At 39.1% G+C, this 24328-nt stretch overlaps 1 protein-coding gene across 3 annotated transcripts in view; it reads right to left on the minus strand.

The window, feature by feature from the left end:
- The window catches only part of LOC125101887 (olfactory receptor 2W1), a 311804-nt gene that overhangs the window by 147647 nt on the left and 139829 nt on the right, over positions 1-24328 (minus strand). For 2 of the 3 annotated variants that reach the window (XM_047732452.1, XM_047732454.1), the window contains one exon: positions 17916-19230. The exons of the other annotated variant lie outside the window; for it this stretch is intronic. In XM_047732452.1, the coding sequence (XP_047588408.1) occupies positions 18221-19210 (990 nt within the window). In that variant the 5' untranslated portion in view covers positions 19211-19230 and the 3' untranslated portion in view covers positions 17916-18220. Of the gene's footprint in view, positions 1-17915; positions 19231-24328 lie in introns of those variants that run through there. 3 annotated transcript variants of the gene reach the window in all.

Raw genomic sequence — 24328 nt, forward strand, 5'->3', positions numbered from 1 at the left:
GGTGGCATCACAATTCCGGACTTCAAGCTCTATTACAAAGCTGTCATCATCAAGACAGCATGATACTGGCACAAAAACAGACACATAGATCAATGGAACAGAATAGAGAGCCCAGAAATAGACCCTCAACTCTATGGTCAACTCATCTTCGACAAAGCAGGAAAGAATGTCCAATGGAAAAAAGACAGCCTCTTCAATAAATAATGTTGGGAAAATTGGACAGCCACATGCAGAAAAATGAAATTGGATCATTTCCTTACACCACACACAAAAATAGACTCAAAATGGATGAAGGATCTCAATGTGAGAAAGGAATCCATCAAAATCCTTGAGGAGAACATAGGCAACAACCTCTTCGACGTCAGCCGCAGCAACATCTTCCTAGGAACATCGCCAAAGGCAAGGGAAGCAAGGGCAAAAATGAACTTTTGGGATTTTATCAAGATCAAAAGCTTTTGCACAGCAAAGGAAACAGTTAACAAAACCAAAAGACAACTGACAGAATGGGAGAAGATATTTGCAAATGACATATCAGATAAAGGGCTAGTGTCCAAAATCTATAAAGGACTTAGCAAACTCAACACCCAAAGAACAAATAATCCAATCAAGAAATGGGCAGAGGACATGAACAGACATTTCTGCAAAGAAGACATCCAGATGGCCAACAGACACATGAAAAAGTGCTCCATATCACTCGGCATCAGGGAAATACAAATCAAAACCACCATGAGATATCACCTCACACCAGTCAGAATGGCTAAAATTAACAAGTCAGGAAATGACAGATGCTGGCGAGGATGCGGAGAAAGGGGAACCCTCCTACACTGTTGGTGGGAATGCAAGCTGGTGCAACCACTCTGGAAAACAGCATGGAGGTTCCTCAAAATGTTGAAAATAGAAATACCCTATGACCCTGCAATTGCACTGCTGGGTATTTACCCTAAAGATACAAACGTAGTGATCCGAAGGGGCACGTGCACCCGAATGTTTATAGCAGCCATGTCTACAATAGCCAAACTATGGAAAGAACCTAGATGCCCATCAACAGACGAATGGATAAAGAAGATGTGGTATATATACACAATGGAATACTATGCAGCCATCAAAAGAAATGAAATCTTGCCATTTGCGACGACGTGGATGGAACTAGAGGGTATCATGCTTAGCGAAATTAGTCAATCGGAGAAAGACAACTATCATATGATCTCCCTGATATGAGGGAGAGGAGATGCAACATGGGGGGTTAAGGGGGTAGGAGAAGAATAAATGTAACAAGATGGGATTGGGAGGGAGACAAACCATAAGTGACTCTTAATCTCACAAAACAAACTTAGGGTTGATGGGGGGAGGGGGTTTGGGAGAGGGGGGGTGGGGTTATGGATATTGGGGAGGGTATGTGCTATGGTGAGTGCTGTGAAGTGTGTAACCCTGGTGATTCGCAGACCTGTACCCCTGGGGATAAAAATATATGTTTATAAAAAATAAAATTTAAAAAGAAAAAAGAACAAAAATCGGTAACATTCCAGTGGGGGGGGAAAATAGATGTGGCCCATATATATAATGGAATATTATGCCTCTATCAGAAAGGATGAATACCCAACTTTTGTATCAACATGATCAGGACTGGAGGAGATTATGCTGAGTGAAATAAGTCAGGCAGAGAAACTCAATTATTACATTTCACTTACTTGTGAACATAAGGAATAGCATGGAGGACATTAGGAGAAGGAAGGGAGAAACGAAGGGGGAGAAATCAGATTGGGAGACAAACAGCTCATAGCTTCGTTGATCTCTTCTACTGTTCCTTTGGTTTCTATTTCGTTTATTTCTGCTTCTTTATTTCCTCACTCCTGCTTTGCTTAGGCTTTATTTGCTGTTCTTTCTCCAGCAACTTTAGGTGTAAGAATAGCTTGTGTGCTTGTGATTTTTCTAATTTTTTGAGGGATTGTATTGCAATGTACTTCCCTCTTAGGAATGCCTTTGCTGGATCCCAAAGGTTTTGCACAGTTGTGTTTTCATTTTCATTTGTTTCCATGAATTTTTTAATTCTGCTTTAATTTCCTGGTTTACCCATTCATTCTTTAGTAGGATGCTCTTTAACCTCCATGTGTGAGTTCCTTCCAAATGTCCTCTTATGATTCAGTTCAAGTTTCAAAGTATTGTGGTCTGAAAATACATAGGAAATAATCTCGATCTTTTGGTATTGGTTGAAACCTGATTTGTGACACAGTACGTGATCTATTCCAGAGAATGTTCCATGTGCACTAGAGAAGAATGTGTATTTTGTTGCTTTAGGATGGAATTCTCTGTATATAAGAGATAAAGTCCATCTGGTCCAGTGTGTCATTAAAAACCTTGTTTCTTTGTTGATCTTCTGCTTAGATGATCTGTACATTGCTGTGAGTGTTGAAGTCTCCTACTATTAATGTATTATTATCAATGTATTTCTTCATTTTGGTTATTAATCATTTGATATAGTTGGATGCTCCCAAACTAGGAGCGTATTTATAATTGTTAGATCTTCTTGTTGGGTAGACACTTTAAGTATAATATAGTATCCCTCTTCATCACTTACTACAGTCTTTGATTTAAAATCTAATTTGTCTGATATGAGCATTGCTCCCCCAGCTCTCTTTTGAGGCCCATTTGCCTGATAATTGTTCTCCACCACCTCACTTTCAGTCTGGATATATCTTTCGGTGTAAAGTGAGTCTCCTGTAGAAAGCATATGGATGGGTCTTGCTTTTTAGCCAATCTGATACCCTACGTCTTTTGATTGGAGCATTTAGCCCATTTCCATTCAAAGTAACTATTAAAAGATATGAATTTAATGTCATTATAGTGTCCCTGTTTCTGTAGATTGTTTCTGTTCATTTCTGCTCTATATTTCTCTTAGGGTCTCTCTTCACTTACATAATCCCCCTTAATATATTTTGCAGGTCTGGCTTGGTGGTCACATATTTTCAGTTTTTGTCTGTCCTGCAAGGTCCTTATTTCTCCTTCATTCAGAATCACAGCCTTCATAAATAAAGTATTCTTGGCTACATGTTTTTCTCATTTAGTGTCATGAACATATCATGCCAGCACATTCTGGCTTGTCAGGCCTCTGCATAAGCCTAATACCAGTCTAATGTTCTTGCTCCTATAGGTTAGGGAGTTTTTGTCTCAGGCTGCTCAGGATTTTCTCTTTAACTCTGAAATTTGCAAGCTTCATGACTATACATCAGGGTGTTGATCTATTTTTATTGATTTTGGGAGGGGTCCTCTCTACCTCTTGGACATGAATGCCTGTTTTCTTTCCCAGATTAGGGACATACTCAGCTACGATTTGTTCAAATATACCTTCTGTCCCTCTCTTTTTTTCCTCTACTTCTGGGACCCCCAATAATTCTGATATTGTTTCACTTCATGGCATCAATGATCTCTCAAAGTCTCTCCTCATGGTCCATAAGTTGCTTTTGTCTCTTCCTCAGCTTCTTTCCTGTCAACTTGTGTTCTGTATCACTTACTCTCCCTCATTAGCCTAGCCTTTAGAGCATCCAATTTAACCTGCATCTCAGGTAGAACATTTTAAATTTGGCCTTATTAGATCTCATTCCTGCACTAAGAGATTCTCTAGTGTCTTTTATGTTTTTTCAAGCCCAGCTAGTAAGTTTATAATTGTTATCCTGAATTCCAGCTCTGACATTTTACTTATATTCATATAGATTAGATCTGTGGCAGAGAGTATTACCTCTTGCTCTTTACTTTGTTGTGAATTCCTCCTTCTAGTCATTTTTTCCAGAGAAGAGTGGATGAATGAGTGAGAACTGTCAAAAATATCAACCACAACCCAAGCAAAATGCACACTAGACAAGTCAATGAGGTCAGAAACTAGAAAAGAAAAGAAAAAGAAGAAAAAGAAAAAAGGAAAATAAAAAAGGGGGGCAAAGGGAAGAGAGAGTATAATCTCACAGGATGGACAACACAGGGTGATCCACTTGGCCCTGAGTGTATTTTTGGTCTGTGTTTTAGAAGACACAAATCCCCAAATTGTAAAGAAAGCAAAAATTATATATGTACAAAAATAAAATTGAATAGAGTCAAAGGAAGCTAAACATGAAGAATATATCTATAAAATGTAAATGTAAAAGATGTTAGTTGAAAAAATACTTAAAAATAAAGAGCTTATACCTTGGCTAATTTAATTTAAATTTAAAAAAACGGGGGATGTCTCAAGGAGGGTGGGGCAGAAAAAAATAATAAAGAGCTGATAAAAAAAGAAACTACTTGACAAGGGAAAAAAGAAATGGAAATTGTTAGACTACTTCGGGTAGCGGGAGATCAGCTAAATAGCTTATCTAAAGATTGCAAACACCTACAAATCCAACGGGAGATTGAAGAGAAGAAGAACAGCAATTCCAGAAACAGAAAATCAACCACTTTCTGCAAGGTAGGACTGGCGGAGAAGTGAATCCAAAGCGACGGGAAGATAGACCGCGGGGGGAGGGGCCGGCTCCCGGCGAGCGGCGGAGCAACAGAGCAAAATCAGGACTTTTAAAAGTCTGTTCCACTGAGGGACATCGCTCCAGAGGCTTAACTGGAAGCCCAGGTGGGGTCAGCGCGGCCTCAGATCCCGCAGGGTCGCAGAAGGATCGGGGGTGTCTGAGTGTCGCAGAGCTTACCGGTATTAGAACGGGGAAGCCGGCTGCAGAGACAGAGCTGAGGAGTGACTCTCAGCTCGGGGTTGCCTTGAACCGGTCGCAGGCTCGGTCAGCTCGGAGCGTGGCCGGAGGCCAGGGTGGCGGGAGTCACTGGGCGCTGTTCTATGAGGGTGCACTGAGGAGTGGGGCCCCGGGCTCTCGGCTCCTCCGGGCCGGAGACCGGGAGGCCGCCATCTTCATTCCCGTCCTCCGGACTCTATGGAAAGTGCTCAGGGAACAAAAGCTCCCGAAAGCGAACCCGAGCGGATGACTCAGCGCGGCCCCGGGTAAGGGCAGTGCAACTCCTCCTGGGGCAAAGACGCTTGAGAATCACTACAACAGGCCCCTCCCCCAGAAGATCAATGGGAAACCCAGCTAGGACCAAGTTCACCTACCAAGGAGAGCGGCGGAATTCCAGAGGAGAAGAAAGCAAAGCACGGAACTCATGGCTTTCTCCCCATGATTTTTTAGCCTTGCAGTTAATTTAATTTTTTTTTCTTTTTCAATTTTTTTTTCTTTTTCTCTTCTTCTGCTGAATTTTTTTTAACTTTTACCGTTTTCTTTTTTTAACGTTTTTTAAATAGTTTATCTAATATATATATTTTTTTCCTCTTTTTATATTTTTTCTTTATCGGCTTCCTTTTTTTTAATAGTTTTTTTTTTCTTTCTTTCTGAACCCCTTTTTATCCCCTTTCTCCCCCCTCACAATTCAGGATCTCTTCTGATTTGACTAAAGCATATTTTCCTGGGGTTGTTGCCACCCTTTTAGTATTTTACTTGCTCCTTCATAAACTCTTATCTGGACAAAATGACAAGGCGGAAAAATTCACAACAAAAAAAAGAACAAGAGGCAATACCAAAGGCTAGGGACCTAATCAATACAGACATTGGTAATATGTCAGATATAGAGTTCAGAATGACGATTCTCAAGGTTCTAGCCGGGCTTGAAAAAGGCATGGAAGATATTAAAGCAACCCTCTCGGGAGATATAAAAGCCCTTTCTGGAGAAATAAAAGAACTAAAATCTAACCAAGTTGAAATCAAAAAAGCTATTAATGAGGTGCAATCAAAAATGGAGGCTCTCACTGCTAGGATAAATGAGGCAGAAGAAAGAATCAGCGATATAGAAGACCAAATGACAGAGAATAAAGAAGCTGAGCAAAAGAGGGACAAACAGCTACTGGACCACGAGGGGAGAATTCGAGAGATAAGTGACACCATAAGACGAAACAACATTAGAATAATTGGGATTCCAGAAGAAGAGGAAACAGAGAGGGGAGCAGAAGGTATATTGGAGAGAATTATTGGAGAGAATTTCCCCAATATGGCAAAGGGAACAAGCATCAAAATCCAGGAGGTTCAGAGAACCCCCCTCAAAATCAATAAGAATAGGTCTACACCCCGTCACCTAATAGTAAAATTGACAAGTCTTAGTGACAAAGAAAAGATCCTGAAAGCAGCCCGGGAAAAGAAGTCTGTAACGTACACTGGTAAAAATATTAGATTGGCAGCAGACTTATCCACAGAGACCTGGCAGGCCAGAAAGAGCTGGCATGATATATTCAGAGTACTAAATGAGAAAAACATGCAGCCAAGAATACTATATCCAGCTAGGCTATCATTGAAAATAGACAGAGAGATTAAAAGCTTCCAGGACAAACAAAAACTGAAAGAATTTGCAAATACCAAACCAGCTCTACAGGAAATATTGAAAGGGGTCCTCTAAGCAAAGAGAGACCCTCAAAGTAGTAGATCAGAAAGAAACAGAGACAATATACAATAACAGTCACCTTACAGGCAATACAATGGCACTAAATTCATATCTCTCAATACTTACCCTGAATGTTAATGGGCTAAATGCCCCAATCAAAAGACACAGGGTATCAGAATGGATAAAAAAACAAAACCCATCTATATGTTGCCTACAAGAAACTCATCTTAAACCCGAAGACACCTCCAGGTTTAAAGTGAGGGGGTGGAAAAGAATTTACCATGCTAATGGACATCAGAAGAAAGCAGGAGTGGCAATCCTTATAGCAGATCAATTAGATTTTAAGCCAAAGACTATAATAAGAGATGAGGAAGGACACTATATCATACTCAAAGGAACTGTCCAACAAGAAGATCTAACAATTTTAAATATCTATGCCCCTAACGTGGGAGCAGCCAACTATATAAACCAATTAATAACAAAATCAAAGAAACACATCGACAAGAATACAATCATAGTAGGGGATTTTAACACTCCCCTCACTGAAATGGACAGATCATCCAAGCAAAAGATCAACAAGGAAATCAAGGCCTTAAATGACACACTGGACCAGATGGACATCACAGATATATTCAGAACATTTCATCCCAAAGCAACAGAATACACATTCTTCTCTAGTGCACATGGAACATTCTCCAGAATAGATCACATTCTTGGTCCTAAATCAAGTCTCAACCGGTATCAAAAGATTGGGATCATTCCCTGCATATTTTCAGACCACAATGCTCTAAAGCTAGAACTCAATAACAAGAGGAAATTTGGAAAGAACCCAAATACATGGAGACTATACAGCATCCTTCTAAAGAATGAATGGGTCAACCAGGAAATCAAAGAAGAATTGAAAAAATTTATGGAAACAAATGATAATGAAAACACAACAGTTCAGAATCTGTGGGACACAACAAAGGCAGTCCTGAGAGGAAAATATATAGCGGTACAAGCCTTTCTCAAGAAACAAGAAAGGTCTCAGGTACACAACCTAACCCACACCTAAAGGAGCTGGAGAAAGAACAAGAAAGAAACCCTAAACCCAGCAGGAGAAGAGAAATAATAAAGATCAGAGCAGAAATCAATGAAATAGAAACCAAAAAAACAATAGAACAAATCAACGAAACTAGGAGCTGGTTCTTTGAAAGAATTAATAAGATTGATAAACCCCTGGCCAGACTTATCAAAAAGAAAAGAGAGAGGACCCAAATAAATAAAATCATGAATGAAAGAGGAGAGATCACAACGAACACCAAAGAAATACAGACAATTATAAGAACATACTATGAGCAACTCTACGCCAACAAATTTGACAATCTGAAAAAGAAATGGATGCATTCCTAGAGACATATAAACTACCACAACTGAACCAGGAAGAAATAGAAAGCCTGAACAGACCCATAACCAGTAAGGAGATTGAAACAGTCATCAAAAATCTCCAAACAAACAAAAGCCCAGGGCCAGACGGCTTCCCGGGGGAATTCTACCAAACATTTAAAGAAGAACTAATTCCTATTCTCCTGAAACTGTTCCAAAAAATAGAAATAGAAGGAAAACTTCCAAACTCATTTTATGAGGCCAGCATCACCTTGATCCCAAAACCAGACAAGGATCCCAACAAAAAAGAGAACTACAGACCAATATCCTTGATGAACACAGATGCAAAAATTCTCGCCAAAATACTAGCCAATAGGATTCAACAGTACATTAAAAGGATTATTCACCACGACCAAGTGGGATTTATTCCAGGGCTGCAAGGCTGGTTCAACATCCGCAAATCAATCAATGTGATACAACACATTAATAAAAGAAAGAACAAGAACCATATGATACTCTCCATAGATGCTGAAAAAGCATTTGACAAAGTACAGCATCCCTTCCTGATCAAAACTCTTCAAAGTGTAGGGATAGACGGCACATACCTCAATATTATCAAAGCCATCTATGAAAAACCCACCGCAAATATCATTCTCAATGGAGAAAAACTGAAAGCTTTTCCGCTAAGGTCAGGAACACGGCAGGGATGTCCGTTATCACCACTGCTATTCAACATAGTACTAGAAGTCCTAGCCTCAGCAATCAGACAACAAAAGGAAATTAAAGGCATCCAAATCGGCAAAGAAGAAGTCAAACTATCACTCTTCGCAGATGATATGATACTCTATGTGGAAAACCCAAAAGACTCCACTCCAAAACTGCTAGAACTTGTACAGGAATTCAGTAAAGTGTCAGGATATAAAATCAATGCACAGAAATCAGTTGCATTTCTCTACACCAACAACAAGACAGAAGAAAGAGAAATTAAGGAGTCCATCCCATTTACAATTGCACCCAAAACTATAAGATACCTAGGAATAAACCTAACCAAAGAGACTAAGAATCTATACTCAGAAAACTATAAAGTACTCATGAAAGAAATTGAGGAAGACACAAAGAAATGGAAAAATGTTCCATGCTCCTGGATTGGAAGAATAAATATTGTGAAAATGTCTATGCTACCTAAAGCAATCTACACATTTAATGCAATTCCTATCAAAGTACCATCCATTTTTTTCAAAGAAATGGAACAAATAATCCTAAAATTTATATGGAACCAGAAAAGACCTCGAATAGCCAAAGGAATATTGAAAAAGAAAGCCAAAGTTGGTGGCATCACAATTCCGGACTTCAAGCTCTATTACAAAGCTGTCATCATCAAGACAGCATGGTACTGGCACAAAAACAGACACATAGATCAATGGAACAGAATAGAGAGCCCAGAAATGGACCCTCAACTCTATGGTCAACTCATCTTTGACAAAGCAGGAAAGAATGTCCAATGGAACAAAGACAGCCTCTTCAATAAATGGTGTTGGGAAAATTGGACAGCCACATGCAGAAAAATGAAATTGGATCATTTCCTTACACCACACACGAAAATAGACTCAAAATGGATGAAGGATCTCAATGTGAGAAAGGAATCCATCAAAATCCTCGAGGAGAACACAGGCAGCAACCTCTTCGACGTCAGCCGCAGCAACATCTTCCTAGGAACATCACCAAAGGCAAGGGAAGCAAGGGCAAAAATGAACTTTTGGGATTTTATCAAGATCAAAAGCTTTTGCACAGCAAAGGAAACAGTTAAAAAAACCAAAAGACAACTGACAGAATGGGAGAAGATATTTGCAAATGACATATCAGATAAAGGGCTAGTGTCCAAAATCTATAAAGAACTTAGCAAACTCAACACCCAAAGAACAAATAATCCAATCAAGAAATGGGCAGAGGACATGAACAGACATTTCTGCAAAGAAGACATCCAGATGGCCAACAGACACATGAAAAAGTGCTCCATATCACTCGGCATCAGGGAAATACAAATCAAAACCACCATGAGATATCACCTCACACCAGTCAGAATGGCTAAAATTAACAAGTCAGGAAATGACAGATGCTGGCGAGGATGCGGAGAAAGGGGAACCCTCCTACACTGTTGGTGGGAATGCAAGCTGGTGCAACCACTCTGGAAAACAGCATGGAGGTTCCTCAAAATGTTGAAAATAGAACTACCCTATGACCCTGCAATTGCACTGCTGGGTATTTACCCTAAAGATACAAACGTAGTGATCCGAAGGGGCACGTGCACCCGAATGTTTATAGCAGCAATGTCTACAATAGCCAAACTATGGAAAGAACCTAGATGTCCATCTACAGACGAATGGATAAAGAAGATGTGGTATATATACACAATGGAATACTATGCAGCCATCAAAAGAAATGAAATCTTGCCATTTGCGACGACGTGGATGGAACTAGAGGGTATCATGCTTAGCGAAATAAGTCAATCGGAGAAAGACAACTATCATATGATCTCCCTGATATGAGGGAGAGGAGATGCAACATGGGGGGTCGAGGGGGTAGGAGAAGAGTAAATGAAACAAGATGGGATTGGGAGGGAGACAAACCATAAGTGACTCTTAATCTCACAAAACAAACTGAGGGTTGATGGGGGGAGGGGGTTGGGAGAGGGGGTGGGGTTATGGATATCGGGGAGGGTATGTGCTATGGTGAGTGCTGTGAAGTGTGTAAACCTGGCGATTCGCAGACCTGTACCCCTGGGGATAAAAATATATGTTTATAAAGCTGTAAAAAAAAAAAAAAAGAAAAGAAAGAAAGGATGAATCCCCAAGTTTTGTAGCAACATGGACGGGACTGGAAGAGATTATGCTGAGTGAAATAAGTCAAGCAGAGAGAGTCAATTATCATATGGTTTCACTTATTTGTGGAGCATAACAAATAGCATGGAGGACAAGGGGAGATGGAGAGGAGAAGGGAGTTGAGGGAAATTGGAAGGGGAGGTGAACCATGAGAGACTATGGACTCTGAAAAACGATCTGAGAATTTTGAAGGGGTGGGGGGTGGGAGGTTGGGGGCACCAGGTGGTGGGTATTGTAGAGGGCACGGATTGCATGGAGCACTGGGTGTGGTGCAAAAATAATGAATACTGTTATGCTGAAAAAAATAAAAAAATTAAAAAAAAAAAAAGAAATGGAAATTTTTAAACTGAAATATGAATGAATCATGAGAAAAAAACTTGAAATCTAGATACTATTTCCCTGTAACCCTGGAGTTTTACAGTCCTGTGTGGTTGGTAAACTTGCTGTTCACCTGTTCTTCCAGTTGTTCTTCTGGGGAAGGGGTCTGCTGTGCTGATTCTCAGGTGTCTTTGCCTGGGTGGAGTTGCACCACCCCTCGCAAGGGAGCCCAGTCTCAGTGTAAGCAATTTTTGGTTGCTCTGTGTGGCTCTTGTTCCCTGAAGGCTTTCCACCTTTCCTTAGAGGATCAAAAAAAAAAAAATGGCCACACCTCAATCTCCCTCCCCAGAGCCAAAAGATCGCAGTACCCTCTCTTCAATAAACCCTCAGGGATAAAAAAAAAAAGTCTTCACTTTTGTGTGTGCCAAACTCTTCAGATTCCTGCACTGAATACCCACACCTATTCTCCTAGGGGAAGGCAGAGGGTCCTGGGCTTCTGCATGTTTTAGGGCCCTGGCATGGAGAGCAGTTGCCCAGAACTGTGCCCTCTCCAACCCTCCTGGGGGAAGGTTGCTGCTTTCCTGGCTTTTGCAGGACACACTGAGAGGTGTCTGAAGATTGTATGTGCACCTGCTTCACCCCTCTCAGGGGAAGGCGGAGGGTCCCCACATTCCTGTCCTTTGCAGGGTTCCCATATGGAGAGTGGTCACCTGATTGGGCCACAGCTCATGGTTTATGGTGAACCAAGCTGAGAGCCCCCTCCTGGGCTCACTGGCCATAACAAGTTTCCCTGCTCCAATGCTTGGGAACTCTACCAGCTCAGGCACCCCCATTATTTCTGTAAGTCTGGGGATCCTAAAATCACACTGTCCCAGCTATAATTCTGCCCTGTTTCACCACTTGAGCACCTTTCAAGCAGGAATGTCTTTCACTGGAGCAGATTTCTAAGTGTTCCAATTTTGCCTTCCAGGGCTCTATCGCTTTCCTGTAGCGGCGCTTACTGAGACTCCCTTCCACCGCTGTTTATCTTCTGATATATCCCCTCAGAATCACTTCTCTGCACCTTCTACCTGGCGAAAGTGGTCACTTTTCTTCTTGTAGCACTGCGGGTATTCTTTTCTTACATCTCAGGTTGAATTCATGGCTGTTCAGAATGATTTATAGTTATCTAACTAAATTCAAGGGACCAGATGAAATGAGGTCCCCTATACTTCTGCCATCTTGCCTCCTCCATAGCCTTTTACCTGGTAAGTCATTCGCAAATACTTTCTCCTATTCCATAAGCTGCCTTTTAGTTTTGTTGACTATTTCCTTTGCTACTCAAAGCAACCTACACATTCAAAGCAATCCCTATCAAAATATCATCATCACCTTTCACAGAGCTGGAAAAAACAATTCTAAAGTTGATATAGCACAAGAAAAGACCCCCAAATAGCCAAAGGAATGTTGAAAAACATCCTGGGGCTAATAATACATTATATGTTAATAAAAAAATACAAAATTTTTTTAAAATTTAAATTTAATTTTTTTAAAAGAGTCCCCGGTCCCATCTTCTTTCACTTTTTCCCTCCCTACCACCCATGACCCCCTTCCCTGCTCTCAAACTCCTCATATCAGATATGATAATTGTCTTTCTCTGATTGACTTATTTTGCTTAGCATAATACCCTCTATTTCCAACCACGTCATTACAAATGGCAAGATTTCTTTTATTTAATTTTATTTTTCAGATGGCTACATAGTATTCCACCATATATCACATCTTCTTTATCCATTCATGTGTTGATGGACATCTAGGTTCTTTCCATAGTTTGGCTATTGTGGACATTGCTAATGGGGTGCATGTAATGGGGAGCTATGGGGTGCATGTATCTTTGGGGTAAATACCTAGTAGTACAATTGCTGAGTTGTAGGGAAGCTCTATTCTTAACATCTTGAGGAACCTCCATACTGTTTTCCAGAATGACCGCACCAGGTTGCATTCCCACCAACAGTATAAGAGGGTTCCCCTTTCTCCATACTCTTGTCAACATCTGTTATTTCCTGCCTTGTTAAGTTTTGCCATTCTAACTGGTGTAAGGTGGTATCTCAACGTGGTTTTGATTTCTATTTCCCTGATGGCTAGTAATGTAGAACAATGTTTCATGTGTCTATTAGCCATTTCTACGTCTTCCCTGGAGAATTTTCTGCTCATATCTTTTGCCCATTTTTTTTTTCTTTTCAGCATAACAGTATTCATTGTTTTTGCACCACACCCAGTGCTCCATGCAATACGTGCCCTCCCTAATATCCACCACCTGGTTCCCCCAACCTCCCACCCCCAGCCCCTTCAAAACCCTCAGGTTGTTTTTTGAGTCCATAGTCTCTCATGGTTCACCTCCCCTTCCAATTTCTTGACTGGATTCTTTATTTTTGGGTGTTCATTTGAGAAGTACTTTACAGATCTTGGATATCAAATCTTTGTCTGCAATGTCATTTATAAATATCTTCTCCCATTCATGAGTTGCCTTAGTTTTGTTGATTGTTTCCTTTGCTGTGCAGAAGCTTTTTGTCTTGATGAAGTCTGAAAAGTTCCTTCTTGCTTTTGTTTCCCTTGTCTTTGGAGACATGTCTTGAAAGAAGTTGCTGTGGACTAATGTCCAAGTGGTAACTGCCTATGTTCTCCTCTAGGATTTTGATGGATTCCTATCTCACATTGAGATCTTTCATGCATTGTGAGTTTATCTTTGTGTATGGTGTAAGAGAATGGTCGAGTTTCATTCTTCTGCATGTGGCTGTCCAGTTTTCCGTCATCATTTATTGAAGAGACTGCTGTTTTCCATTGGATATTTTTTCTTGATTTGTCAAAGATTAGTTGTCCATGGAGATGAGGGTCCATTCCTGGTCTATTCTGTTCCATGGGTTTATGTGTGTGCTTTTGTGCCAGTACCATGCTGTCTTGGGGATCACAGCTTTGTAGTAAAGCTCAAAATCAGGCAACATGATACCCCCAGCTTTTTCTTTTTCAACATTACCTTGGTGATTCAGGGTCTTTTCTCATTCCATACAAATTTTATGATTGTTTGTTCCAGCACTTTGAAAAATGCCATTGGTATTTTGATAGGGATGGCATTTGAAATTGTAGATTGCTCTAGGTAGCACAGACATTTTCACAATCTTTATTCTTCCAAACTGTGAGTATGGAATTGTTTTCCATCTCTTTGTGTCTTCTACAATTTCTTTCATAAGTGTTCTGTAGTTTCTAGAGTATAGATTCTTTACTTTGGTTAGGTTTATTCCTAGGTATCTCCTGGTTCTTGGTATTACTGTAAATGGAAGGGATTCCTTAATTTCTCTTTCTACAGTTACGTTGTTAGGGTATAGAAATGCCACTGACTCCGTCCATTGATTTTGTATCCTGCCACATTGCTGAATTGCTATATGAGTTCTGGTAATTGGGGGGTGGAGTCTTTTGGGTTTTCCACATAAAGTCATCTGCCAAGAGAGAGAGTTTGACTTCTTCTTTGCCAATTTGAATGCCTTTTATTTCTTGCTGTGGGCTGATTGCTGAGGTTAGCACTTCTAGTATTATACTGAACGATAGTGGTGAGAGTGGGCATCGCTGTCATGTTCCTGCCCTTAAGGGAAAGGCTCGTAGCTTTTCCCCATTAAGAATGATATTCATGTGGGCTTTTCGTAGATGGCTTTTATGATATTGAGGAATGTTCCCTCTATCTCTACACTCTGAAGAGTTTTGATCAGGAAAGGATGTTGTATTTTTCAAACGCTTTCTCTGAGTCAATTGAGATGATCATGTGATTCCTGCCTCTTCTTTTATTAATGTGCTCTATCAGGTTGATTCACTTGTGAAAGTTGAATCACCCTTGCATCCAGGAATAAATCCCACCTGGTCATGGTTAATAATTCTTTTAAGGTACTGTTGGATCCTATTGGCTAGGACATTGTTGAGTATCTTGGCATCCGTGTTCCTCGGGGATACTGGTCTGTAGTTCTTCTTTGTGATATGGTCTCTGCCTAGTTCGGGATATGGGTAATGCTGGCCTCATAAGATGAGTTTGGAAGATTTCTTCCTGTTTCTATTTTTTGAAACATCTTCAATAAAATAGGCATTATTTCTTCTTTAAATGTTTGGTAGAATTCTCCCTGGCAAGCCATCTTGCCCTGGACTCTTGTTCTTTTGAGAGGTTTTGATTACTGCTTCAATTTCCTTCCTGGTTATTTGTCTGTTCAGATGTTCTACCTCTTCCTGTTTAAGGCAACTGTGAAGGAGGTATTGTGTGGATGAAAGAACACTGGCAATACTCTACACCACATTCAATACATATTATGTGAGGCATTTCTGTGTCGTTCTGAGTGGGAAAGTAAAAATTATCCAGTGACTCACCCTCTTCATGTCTCAAGAATTATGAAGTGCAGAGGAGACAATTTTTTTAAATTTTATTTATGTTTTCAGTGTTCCAAGACTCATTGTTTATGCACTACACCCAGTGCGCCATGCAATATGTGCCCTCCTTATTACCCACCACCAGCCTCTCCCAACCCCCAACTCCCCTCCCCTCCAAAACACTCAGTTTGTTTCTCAGAGTCCACAGAGGAGATAGTATTTTATGTCTGATTGATTACAATTATTAAGTAATGGGTTTTTTAGAGAGGTATCCCATCACAGAAAATGTCAAAGTTTAATTCAAAAGTCATCACATTTCCCCAAAAAAAACTTGATATTATGGCATGATAAATGGAAATGAAAGCATTTATTCATTTTAAGAAATTACACTACATAAAAATGTACAAATCTACATTTCTCAATATTTCCATAAATTCTTTCAAAAACAATGAATACTGTTACACTGAAAAGAAATTTAAAAAAATTTAAAAAATGCTTGTCCACAGCAAAAATAAATAAATAAAATAAAAATAAATAAATAAAATTCTAAGATCTATAGATAGATCAAAGCCAAATCCTAACTAATATCAAAGGAATCATATTGTTTTTTTCCAATAAGGTTGAGACAGTCATGGAATAAATGTTTCATGAATGAATACATAATGAGTAAGATGGTCTGATCACATTTTAATCCCTTTAATTTGTGTCTTCTCACTTCCCTGTATCACATTAATGAAAAAATAACTTAAATAATAAAGGACATTTACTCAAGATATTGATAAAAGTTTGTATGGCATCACAAGAGATTTAATATACAAGATCATGATTTTGTATATTATTACTTAATATGCAAACCATACTGTATATGTATCCATTCACTCAAGTCTATATTTCTGAAGATCCAAGCATTAGCACAGAAAATATAAAACTAGATCATCAAAACAGTTTCTGTGGGTCGTTAGAATGAATTAAATGTATTCAGATTTATGTTTACATCCTCTTTGTGTAATATTACAAACAAAATTACAAATTCCTAGTGAGCTATTTTCTCTGAAGGTATGCTAATGATGAGAGTCATAATAGAGCTAAGTAAGATGGTTATAGTATTGCTGCATCCACAGAATGTTCATATACAGGAACTTTTCTATTAGTTGTGTTGGTGGTCTCACAATTGGTTGCTTCAGTAGAAAGTAAAGACAGATTCACACCAATAGTGCAGAAGGATTTCTTTTCCTCCACATCCTTGCCAACACCTGTTACTTCTGTTTTTGATTTTAGCCATTCTGACAGGTGAAAAGTGGTATCTTATTGGTCTTTTAATTTGCATTTCACTGATGATTAGTGATCATGAGCATCCTTTCATGTACTCATTGACCATCTGTATCTTCTTTGGAAAAATGTCTATTGAGATCCTCTGCCCATTTTTAAAATTGGATTTTTGGGGTTTTTTGTTGTTGTTCAGTTGTACAAGTTCACTATATCTTTGGGTATGAGCCCGTTATTGGATATATCATTTGAAAACACCTTTTCCCATTGAGTAGGTTGAGTTTTGTTTTGTGGATGGTTTCCTTGCTGTGCAAAACATTTTTATTTTGGTGTAGTCCTAATAGTTTAATTTTTCCTTTGTTTCCCTTGTCAGAGAAAATATATTTAGAAAAATGTATCTATGGCTGATGTAAAAAAAAAACTATTTTTTGCACCATTGGTTGAGATACAAATTGGTGCACCACTATGGAAAAGAGTATGGAGATTCCTTAAAAGATTAAATATATAATTACCATATGATTCAGTAATTCCACTGCTGAGTTACCCAAAGAAATCAAAGAAGAAAAAAAAAAAAAAAAAAACCACTAACTTTTGTCTCTTTGGTTTTTTTTATTTTTGTTTTGTTTTGTTTTTTTTAAAGATTTTATTTATTTATTTGACAGACAGAGATCACAAGCAGGCAGAGAGGCAGGCAGAGAGAGAGGAGGAAGCAGGCTCCCTGCTGAGCAGAGAGCCCGATGCAGGGCTCGATCCCAGGACCCTGAGATCATGACCCGAGCCGAAGGCAGCGGCTTAACCCACTGAGACACCCAAGCGCCCCTGTTTTTATTTTTCATTTAATTTTATTTTTTCAGTGTTCCAAGATTCATTGTTTATGCACCACACCCAGTGCTCCATGCAATACATGCCGTCCTTAAATTAATATCCACCATCAGGCTCACCCATCCTCCTACCCCCTTTCCTTCAAAATCCTCAGTTGGTTTCTCAGAGTCCACAGTCTCTCATGCTTCATCTCTCCCTCTGATTTTCCCCAATTCACTTTTCCTTTCCTTCTCCTAATGTCCCCATATTATTCCTTATGATCCACAAGTAAGTGAAACCATATGAACCCTTATATTTATTGCAGCCTTACTTTAATAGGCATGATAAGGAAACAACCCAGTTACCACTCATAGGTAAATAGATAAAGAAAACAGTGTATGCATACGCACAGTGGAAAAGTACTTAGCCATAAAAAGAACAAAACCTTGCCATTGGCAACAACATGGATGTATCTAGAGGGAAAAATGCTAAGTGAACTAAGTCAGGCAGGAAAGACAAATACCATATGAGTTTACTCATATGTGGAATTTAGGAAACAAATGAACAAACAAAAAAAGAGACAAACAAAAAAGTAGACACTTAAACATGGAGAACAAACAAGTCCTTGCCACAGAGGAGGAGGGTCATTGATGGGTGATACAGATAAAGGGGATATAGAGTACCCTTATCATGTTGAACACTGATAAATGTACAGAATTGTTGAATCATTATAGCGTACACCTGAAACTACTGTAACACTCTATGTCAATTACACTCCAACGAAAAACGAAATAAAGACAATTAGAAAATATATTTCATTGCCTTATCCAGGGTAATATTTTGCCATGAATCTGGTTCCTCTTCAATTTTGTAGATTCATGGTCAACTCTCACGAGTTTCCTCAGTGCATTCTTCATGTCCTTATTCCGCAGGGTATAAACAAGAGGGTTGAGACTTGGAGTGATGATTGTGTAAAAGAGGGTGAGGAACTTGCCCTGGTCTTGGGAGGCACTGTTACCCGGCTGTAAGTACATGTAGATAATAGTTCCATAGAAGATGGACACAACAGTGAGATGAGATCCACAGGTATTAATTGCTTTTTGTTGGCTTGCTTTTGACTTTATTGTGAGCACAGCTTTGGCAATGTAGCCATAGGATATAAGAATAAGGCTGAGGGGTGTAAGGACAATGACAATGCCTAAAGCAAAAACAGACATTTCAACTGTTGTGGTGTCTATACAAGCTATTTTGACCATAGCTGGCAACTCACACAAGAAATGATCCAGAAGACTGTTTCCACATCGAGGTAAATTCAGGGTGAGTGTACATAATACTACAGAGTTGGCCAAACTAATGCTCCAGACTGTGATTACCATCTTGAGACAGAAATGTGGGTTCATGATTACCAAGTAATGCAAGGGCTTACAGATAGCTATGAAACGATCATAGGACATAACAGCAAGGAGGAGACACTCAGAGGACCCCAACCACATATAAACATAGAGTTGAGTGACACAGCCCACATAGCTGATGGTCTTGTGAGGTCCCCACAAGTTAACCAGCATTTGAGGGATGATGCTAGTTGTGAAGCACAGATCCAGGAAAGATAAATTCCTAAGGAAAAAATACATTGGTGTTTGAAGATGCGGATCCAGCAGAGATGCAAGGATGATGGCTGTGTTACCCACCCATGTAATGAAGTAGAAGATAGTGACAACTCCTGATAGGACCATCTCCAGTTTGGGATGGTCAGAGAAACCAAGCAGAACAAAACTGTGTAGAGAAGTGTAATTGTTTTGGTCCATAGTTCCTCAGTGACCAAGTCCTAGAAAGAGAAGAGTAGAGGTAGGTGAAGGAGGATGGGGAGGAAGAGGAAGAGGAGCAGGAGAAATTTGTCAATACAATCTATATAAATACAGAATTTTTAAAGGGAAATAATTTATGTTAATACTTAAAAATAATGGGTAAATACAGTAAACATTAGAGTCAAGTAATCTGGTCTTTGTTGTAGATCCTTTTATAGTGATGCTTCATATATTTTTAATCTATGTGAGCTTGGCGAGGTTACTCTTAAACTCAAGCTCTGAAATTTCTTGCATTTAAGTTTGGAAGTTTGGAATAGATCTGGTTCTAAAGTGATGTGACCCTTTGATCCTGTACAAATCTTCCTGGCTTGATATAGTGAACACACTATTTTAGTTGGTCAGCAAATTCACCTATAAAATGTAATTATTTTGCAAATGTCAGAGCAAGAAAAGAGTGTTCCTCTTTTCTCATATCTTAGTGAGTAGCACTGTTGATGTCCCAGTTTCTTAGGTAGGAGATATAGCATTTATCTTTAGCATCTTTATCTCCCTAAAATTTAATAAATTTAATAAATTTTAAATTAAATAAACTTAATTTAATTTAATTTAATAAATTTAGCAAATTTATCTCCCTAATTCTGATACCTAACTTTTCACTCAAACTGGTAAGCTTGAATGCAAATTACATTTTAACTATCCTCTCACTTTTTTTTCACTTCAACTTTTTTTTAACATCTTAATTTGTCTTTTCATGTTCCAAGATTCATTGTTTATGCACCACACCCAGTGCTCCATAAAATACATGCCCTCCTTAATACCCACTACTAGGCTCACCCATCCTCCCTCTCCCCTCCAAAACCCTGTAAGTTTCTCAGAGTCCACAGTCTCTCGTGCTTCGTCTCCCCTTCTGATTTACCCCAATTCACTTTTCCTTTCCTTCTTTTTAAAAAATTTTTCATAGTGGAAAAAAAATAAGTTAGTTAAAATACAGTGTAATATTAGTTTCAGGTATAGGATTTAGTGATTTAATCTTCCATACAACATCCAGTGCTCATCAAAAGTGCCCTCCTTAATCCCCATCAACTATTCAACCCATCCCCCTTCCCATCTCCCTTCTGGTAACCATCAGTGTGTTCTTTCTAGTTAAGAGTCTGTTTCCTTACAAATCAAAACCACAGTGAGATACCAAGTGAGTATACCAGTGAGATACCAGTGAGATACACAGTGAGATACCACGCCAGTCAGAATGGCTAAAATTAGTCAGGAAACGACAGGTGTTGGTGAGGATGCAGAAAAAGGGGAACCCTCCTACACTGTTGGTGGGAATGCAAGCTGGTGCAGCCACTCTAGAAAGCAGTATGGAGGCTCCTCAAAAAGTTGAAAATAGAGCTTCCCTAAGACCCAGCAATCACACTACTTGGTATTTACCCAAAGATACAAATGTAGTGATCTGAAGGGGCATGTGCACCCAAATGTTTATAGCAGCAATGTCCACAATAGCCAAACTATGGAAAGAGTCTAGATGTCCACCAACAGGTGAATGGATAAATAAAATGTGGGGGAATATATATACACACACATATATAGAGAGAGATCTATATATATAGATCTATATATGCATATATATACATATATATATAGTGGAGTACTATGTATATATACATATATAAATATATATATATACATATATATACACACATATATATATATAGTGGAGTACTATGCAGCCATCGAAAACTGAAATCTTGCCGTTTGCAACAATGTGGATGAACTAGAGGATATTATGCTAAGTGAACTAAGTCAATCAGAGAAAGACAATTATCATATGATCTCTCTGATGTGGGGAATTTGAGAATCAGGGTGGGGGTGGTGGGAAGGGAAGGAAAAATGAAACAAGATGGGACTGGAAAGGGAAATAAACCATAAGAGACTCTCAATCTCAAGAAACAAATTGAGGGTTGCTGGAGCGGGGGAGAGGGGATAGAGTGGCTGGGCTATGGATATTGGGGAGGGTATGTGCTATGGTGAGTGTTGTGAATTGTGTATGACTGACGATTCAGTCAGTCAAATACATAAATAAATAAATAAATCTGTTTCTTGGTTTGCCTCTCTGGTTTTTTTCCATCATGTTCATTTGTTTTTTGGTTCTTAAATTTCACATATGAATAAAATGATATAGTAGTTTTCTTTCTCTGACTGACTTATTTTGCTTAGGATAATACTCGCTAGTTCCATCCATGTCTTTGCAAATATATATACCACATCTTCTTGATCCTTTCCCTAGTTCATGGGCATTTAGGTGGTTTCTGAAATTTGGCTATCACTGATAATGCTGCTATCAAAACCAGGGTGCGTGTATTCCTTCATATTGGTGTTTTTCTATCTTTCAGGTAAACCTAGTAGTGCAAAATAGAAAACCCAGAAATAACCCACAACTATAGTGTCAATTAATCTCCAACAAAACAGGAGAGAATATCCAATGGAAATAAGAGTGTGTCTTCAACAACTGATATTGGGAAAACTGGACAGCAAAATGCAAAAGAATGAAACTGGACCACTTTCTTACACCAGACACAAAAATAAATTCAATATGGATCAAAAACCTAACTATGACCCAGGAAACCATTAAAATCCTGAAGGAGAACACAGGCAGCAACATCTTTGACATCGGCTAAAGCATCTTCTTATTAGCTATGTCCCCTTGGAAAGGGAAACAAAAGCAAAATAAACTATTGATTGCTCTAGGTAGTAAAGACATTTTAACAATGTTTATTCTTCCGATCCATGAGCATGGAATGGTCTTCCATCTTTTTGAGTCTTCTTAAATTTCTTTCATGAGGTTTCTGTAGTTCCTCAAGTACAGATCCTTTACCTCTTTGGTTAGGCCTATTCCCAGGTATCCTACAGTTCTTACTGCTATAGTAAATGGAATTGATTCTCTAATATCCCTTTCTGTATTTTCATTGTTAGTGTATAAGAAAGCAAATGATTTCTGTACATTGATTTTTCATCCTGCCACATTACTGAACTGCTGAATGAGTTCTAGCAGTTTGGAGGTGGAGACTTTTGGGTTTTCCATAAAAAGTATCATGTCATCTGTGAAGAGAGAGACTTTGACTTCATTGCCAATTTGAATACCTTTTATTTCTCTTTGTTGTCTGATTGCTGTTGCTAGGACTTCTAATACTATGTTGAACAGGAGTGGTGAGAGTGGGCATCCTTGTCATGTTCCTGATCTCAAAGGGAAGCCTGTCAGCTTTTTCCCATTGAGGATGATATTTGCTGTAGAGCAATTTAAACTTTCAATGCAATTTCAATCAAAATTCCACCAGCATTTTTCAAAGAACTGGAGCAAACAATCCTAAAATTTGTATGGAATCAGAAGAGACACCAAATTGCTAAAGAAATGTTGAAAAAGAAAAAGCTGGGGGCATCACATTGCCTGTTTTCAAGCTTTACTACAAAGCTGTGAACACCAAGACAGCATGGTACTGGCATAAAAACAGACACATAGACCAGTAGAACAGAGTAGAGAGCCCAGATATGGACCTTCAACTCTATGGTCAAATAATCTTTGACAAAGCAGGGAAAAATATCCAGTGGAAAAAAGAAGAGTCTCTTCAATAAATGGTGCTGTGAAAATTGAACAGCTAATAAGTGACTCTTAATCTCACAAAACAAACTGAGGGTTGATGGGGGGAGGGGGTTGGGAGAGGGGGTGGGGTTATGGATATTGGGGAGGCTATGTGCTATGGTGAGTGTTGTGAAGTGTGTAAACCTGGCGATTTGCAGACCTGTACCCCTGGGGATAAAAATATATGTTTATAAAGCTGTAAAAAAAAAATTGAACAGCTATATGTAGAAGAATGAAACTTGACCATTCTCTTACACCATACACAAAGATAAACTCAAAATGGATAAAGGACCTCAACATGAGGCAGGAATCCATCAGAATCCTAGAGGAGAACATAGGCAATAACCTCTTCGACACTGGCCACAGCAACTTCTTTCAAGATATGTCTCCAAAGGCAAAGAAAACAAAAGCAAAATGAAATTGGGGGACTTCCTTAAGATCAAAAGCTTCTGCACAGCAAAGGAAACAGTGAACAAAACAAAGAGGCAACCACAGAATGCAAGAGATATTTGCAAATGACAAAATAGACAAAGGGCTGATATCCAAGATCTATAAAGAACTCCTCAAATTCAACACACACAAAATAGATAATCATGTCCAAAAATCGGCAGAAGACATGAACAGACACTTCTCCAAAGAAGACATACAAATGACTAACAGACACATGAAAAAGATGTTCATCGTCACTAGCCATCAGGGAGATTCAAGTCAAAACCACATTGAGATACCACCTTACATCAGTTAGAATGGCCAAAATGAACAAGACAGTAAACAACAAATGTTGGAGAGGATATGGAGAAAGGGGAACCCTCTTACACTCTTGGTGGGAATGCAAGTTGGTGCAGCCACTTTGGAAAACAGTGTGCAGATTCCTTAATAAATTAAAATAGAGCTTCCCTATGATCCTGCAATTGCACTATTGGGTATTTACCCCAAAGATACATATGTAGTGAAAAGAAGGGCCATCTGTACCCCAATGTTCATAGCAGCAATGGCCACAGTCGCCAAACTGCGGAAAGAACCAAGATGCCCTTCAATGGACAAATGGATAAGGAAGATGTGGTCCATATACACTATGGAGTATGATGCCTCCATCAGAAAGGATGAATACCCAACTTTTGTATCAATATGGACGGGACTGGAAGAGATTGTGCTGAATGAAATAAATCAAGCACAGAGAGTCAATTATCATATGGTTTTGCTTATTTGTGGAGCATAAGGAATAACATGGAGGACATGGGGAGATGGAGAGAAGAAGAGAGTTGGGGGAAATTGGAGGGGGAGATGAAGCATGAGAGACTATGGACTCTGAAAAACAATCAAGGGTTTTGGAGGGGAGGCAGGTGGGAATTTGGGTGAGCCTGGTGGTGGGTATTATGGAGGGCACGTATTGCATGGAGCACTGGGTGTGGTGGATAAACAATGAATTCTGGAACACTGAAAAGAAATGTAAAAAAAAATAAAAATTTTTAAAAAATAAACTA

This window comes from Lutra lutra, chromosome 6, assembly GCF_902655055.1.
Source record: "Lutra lutra chromosome 6, mLutLut1.2, whole genome shotgun sequence".
Lineage (NCBI taxonomy): Eukaryota > Metazoa > Chordata > Mammalia > Carnivora > Mustelidae > Lutra > Lutra lutra.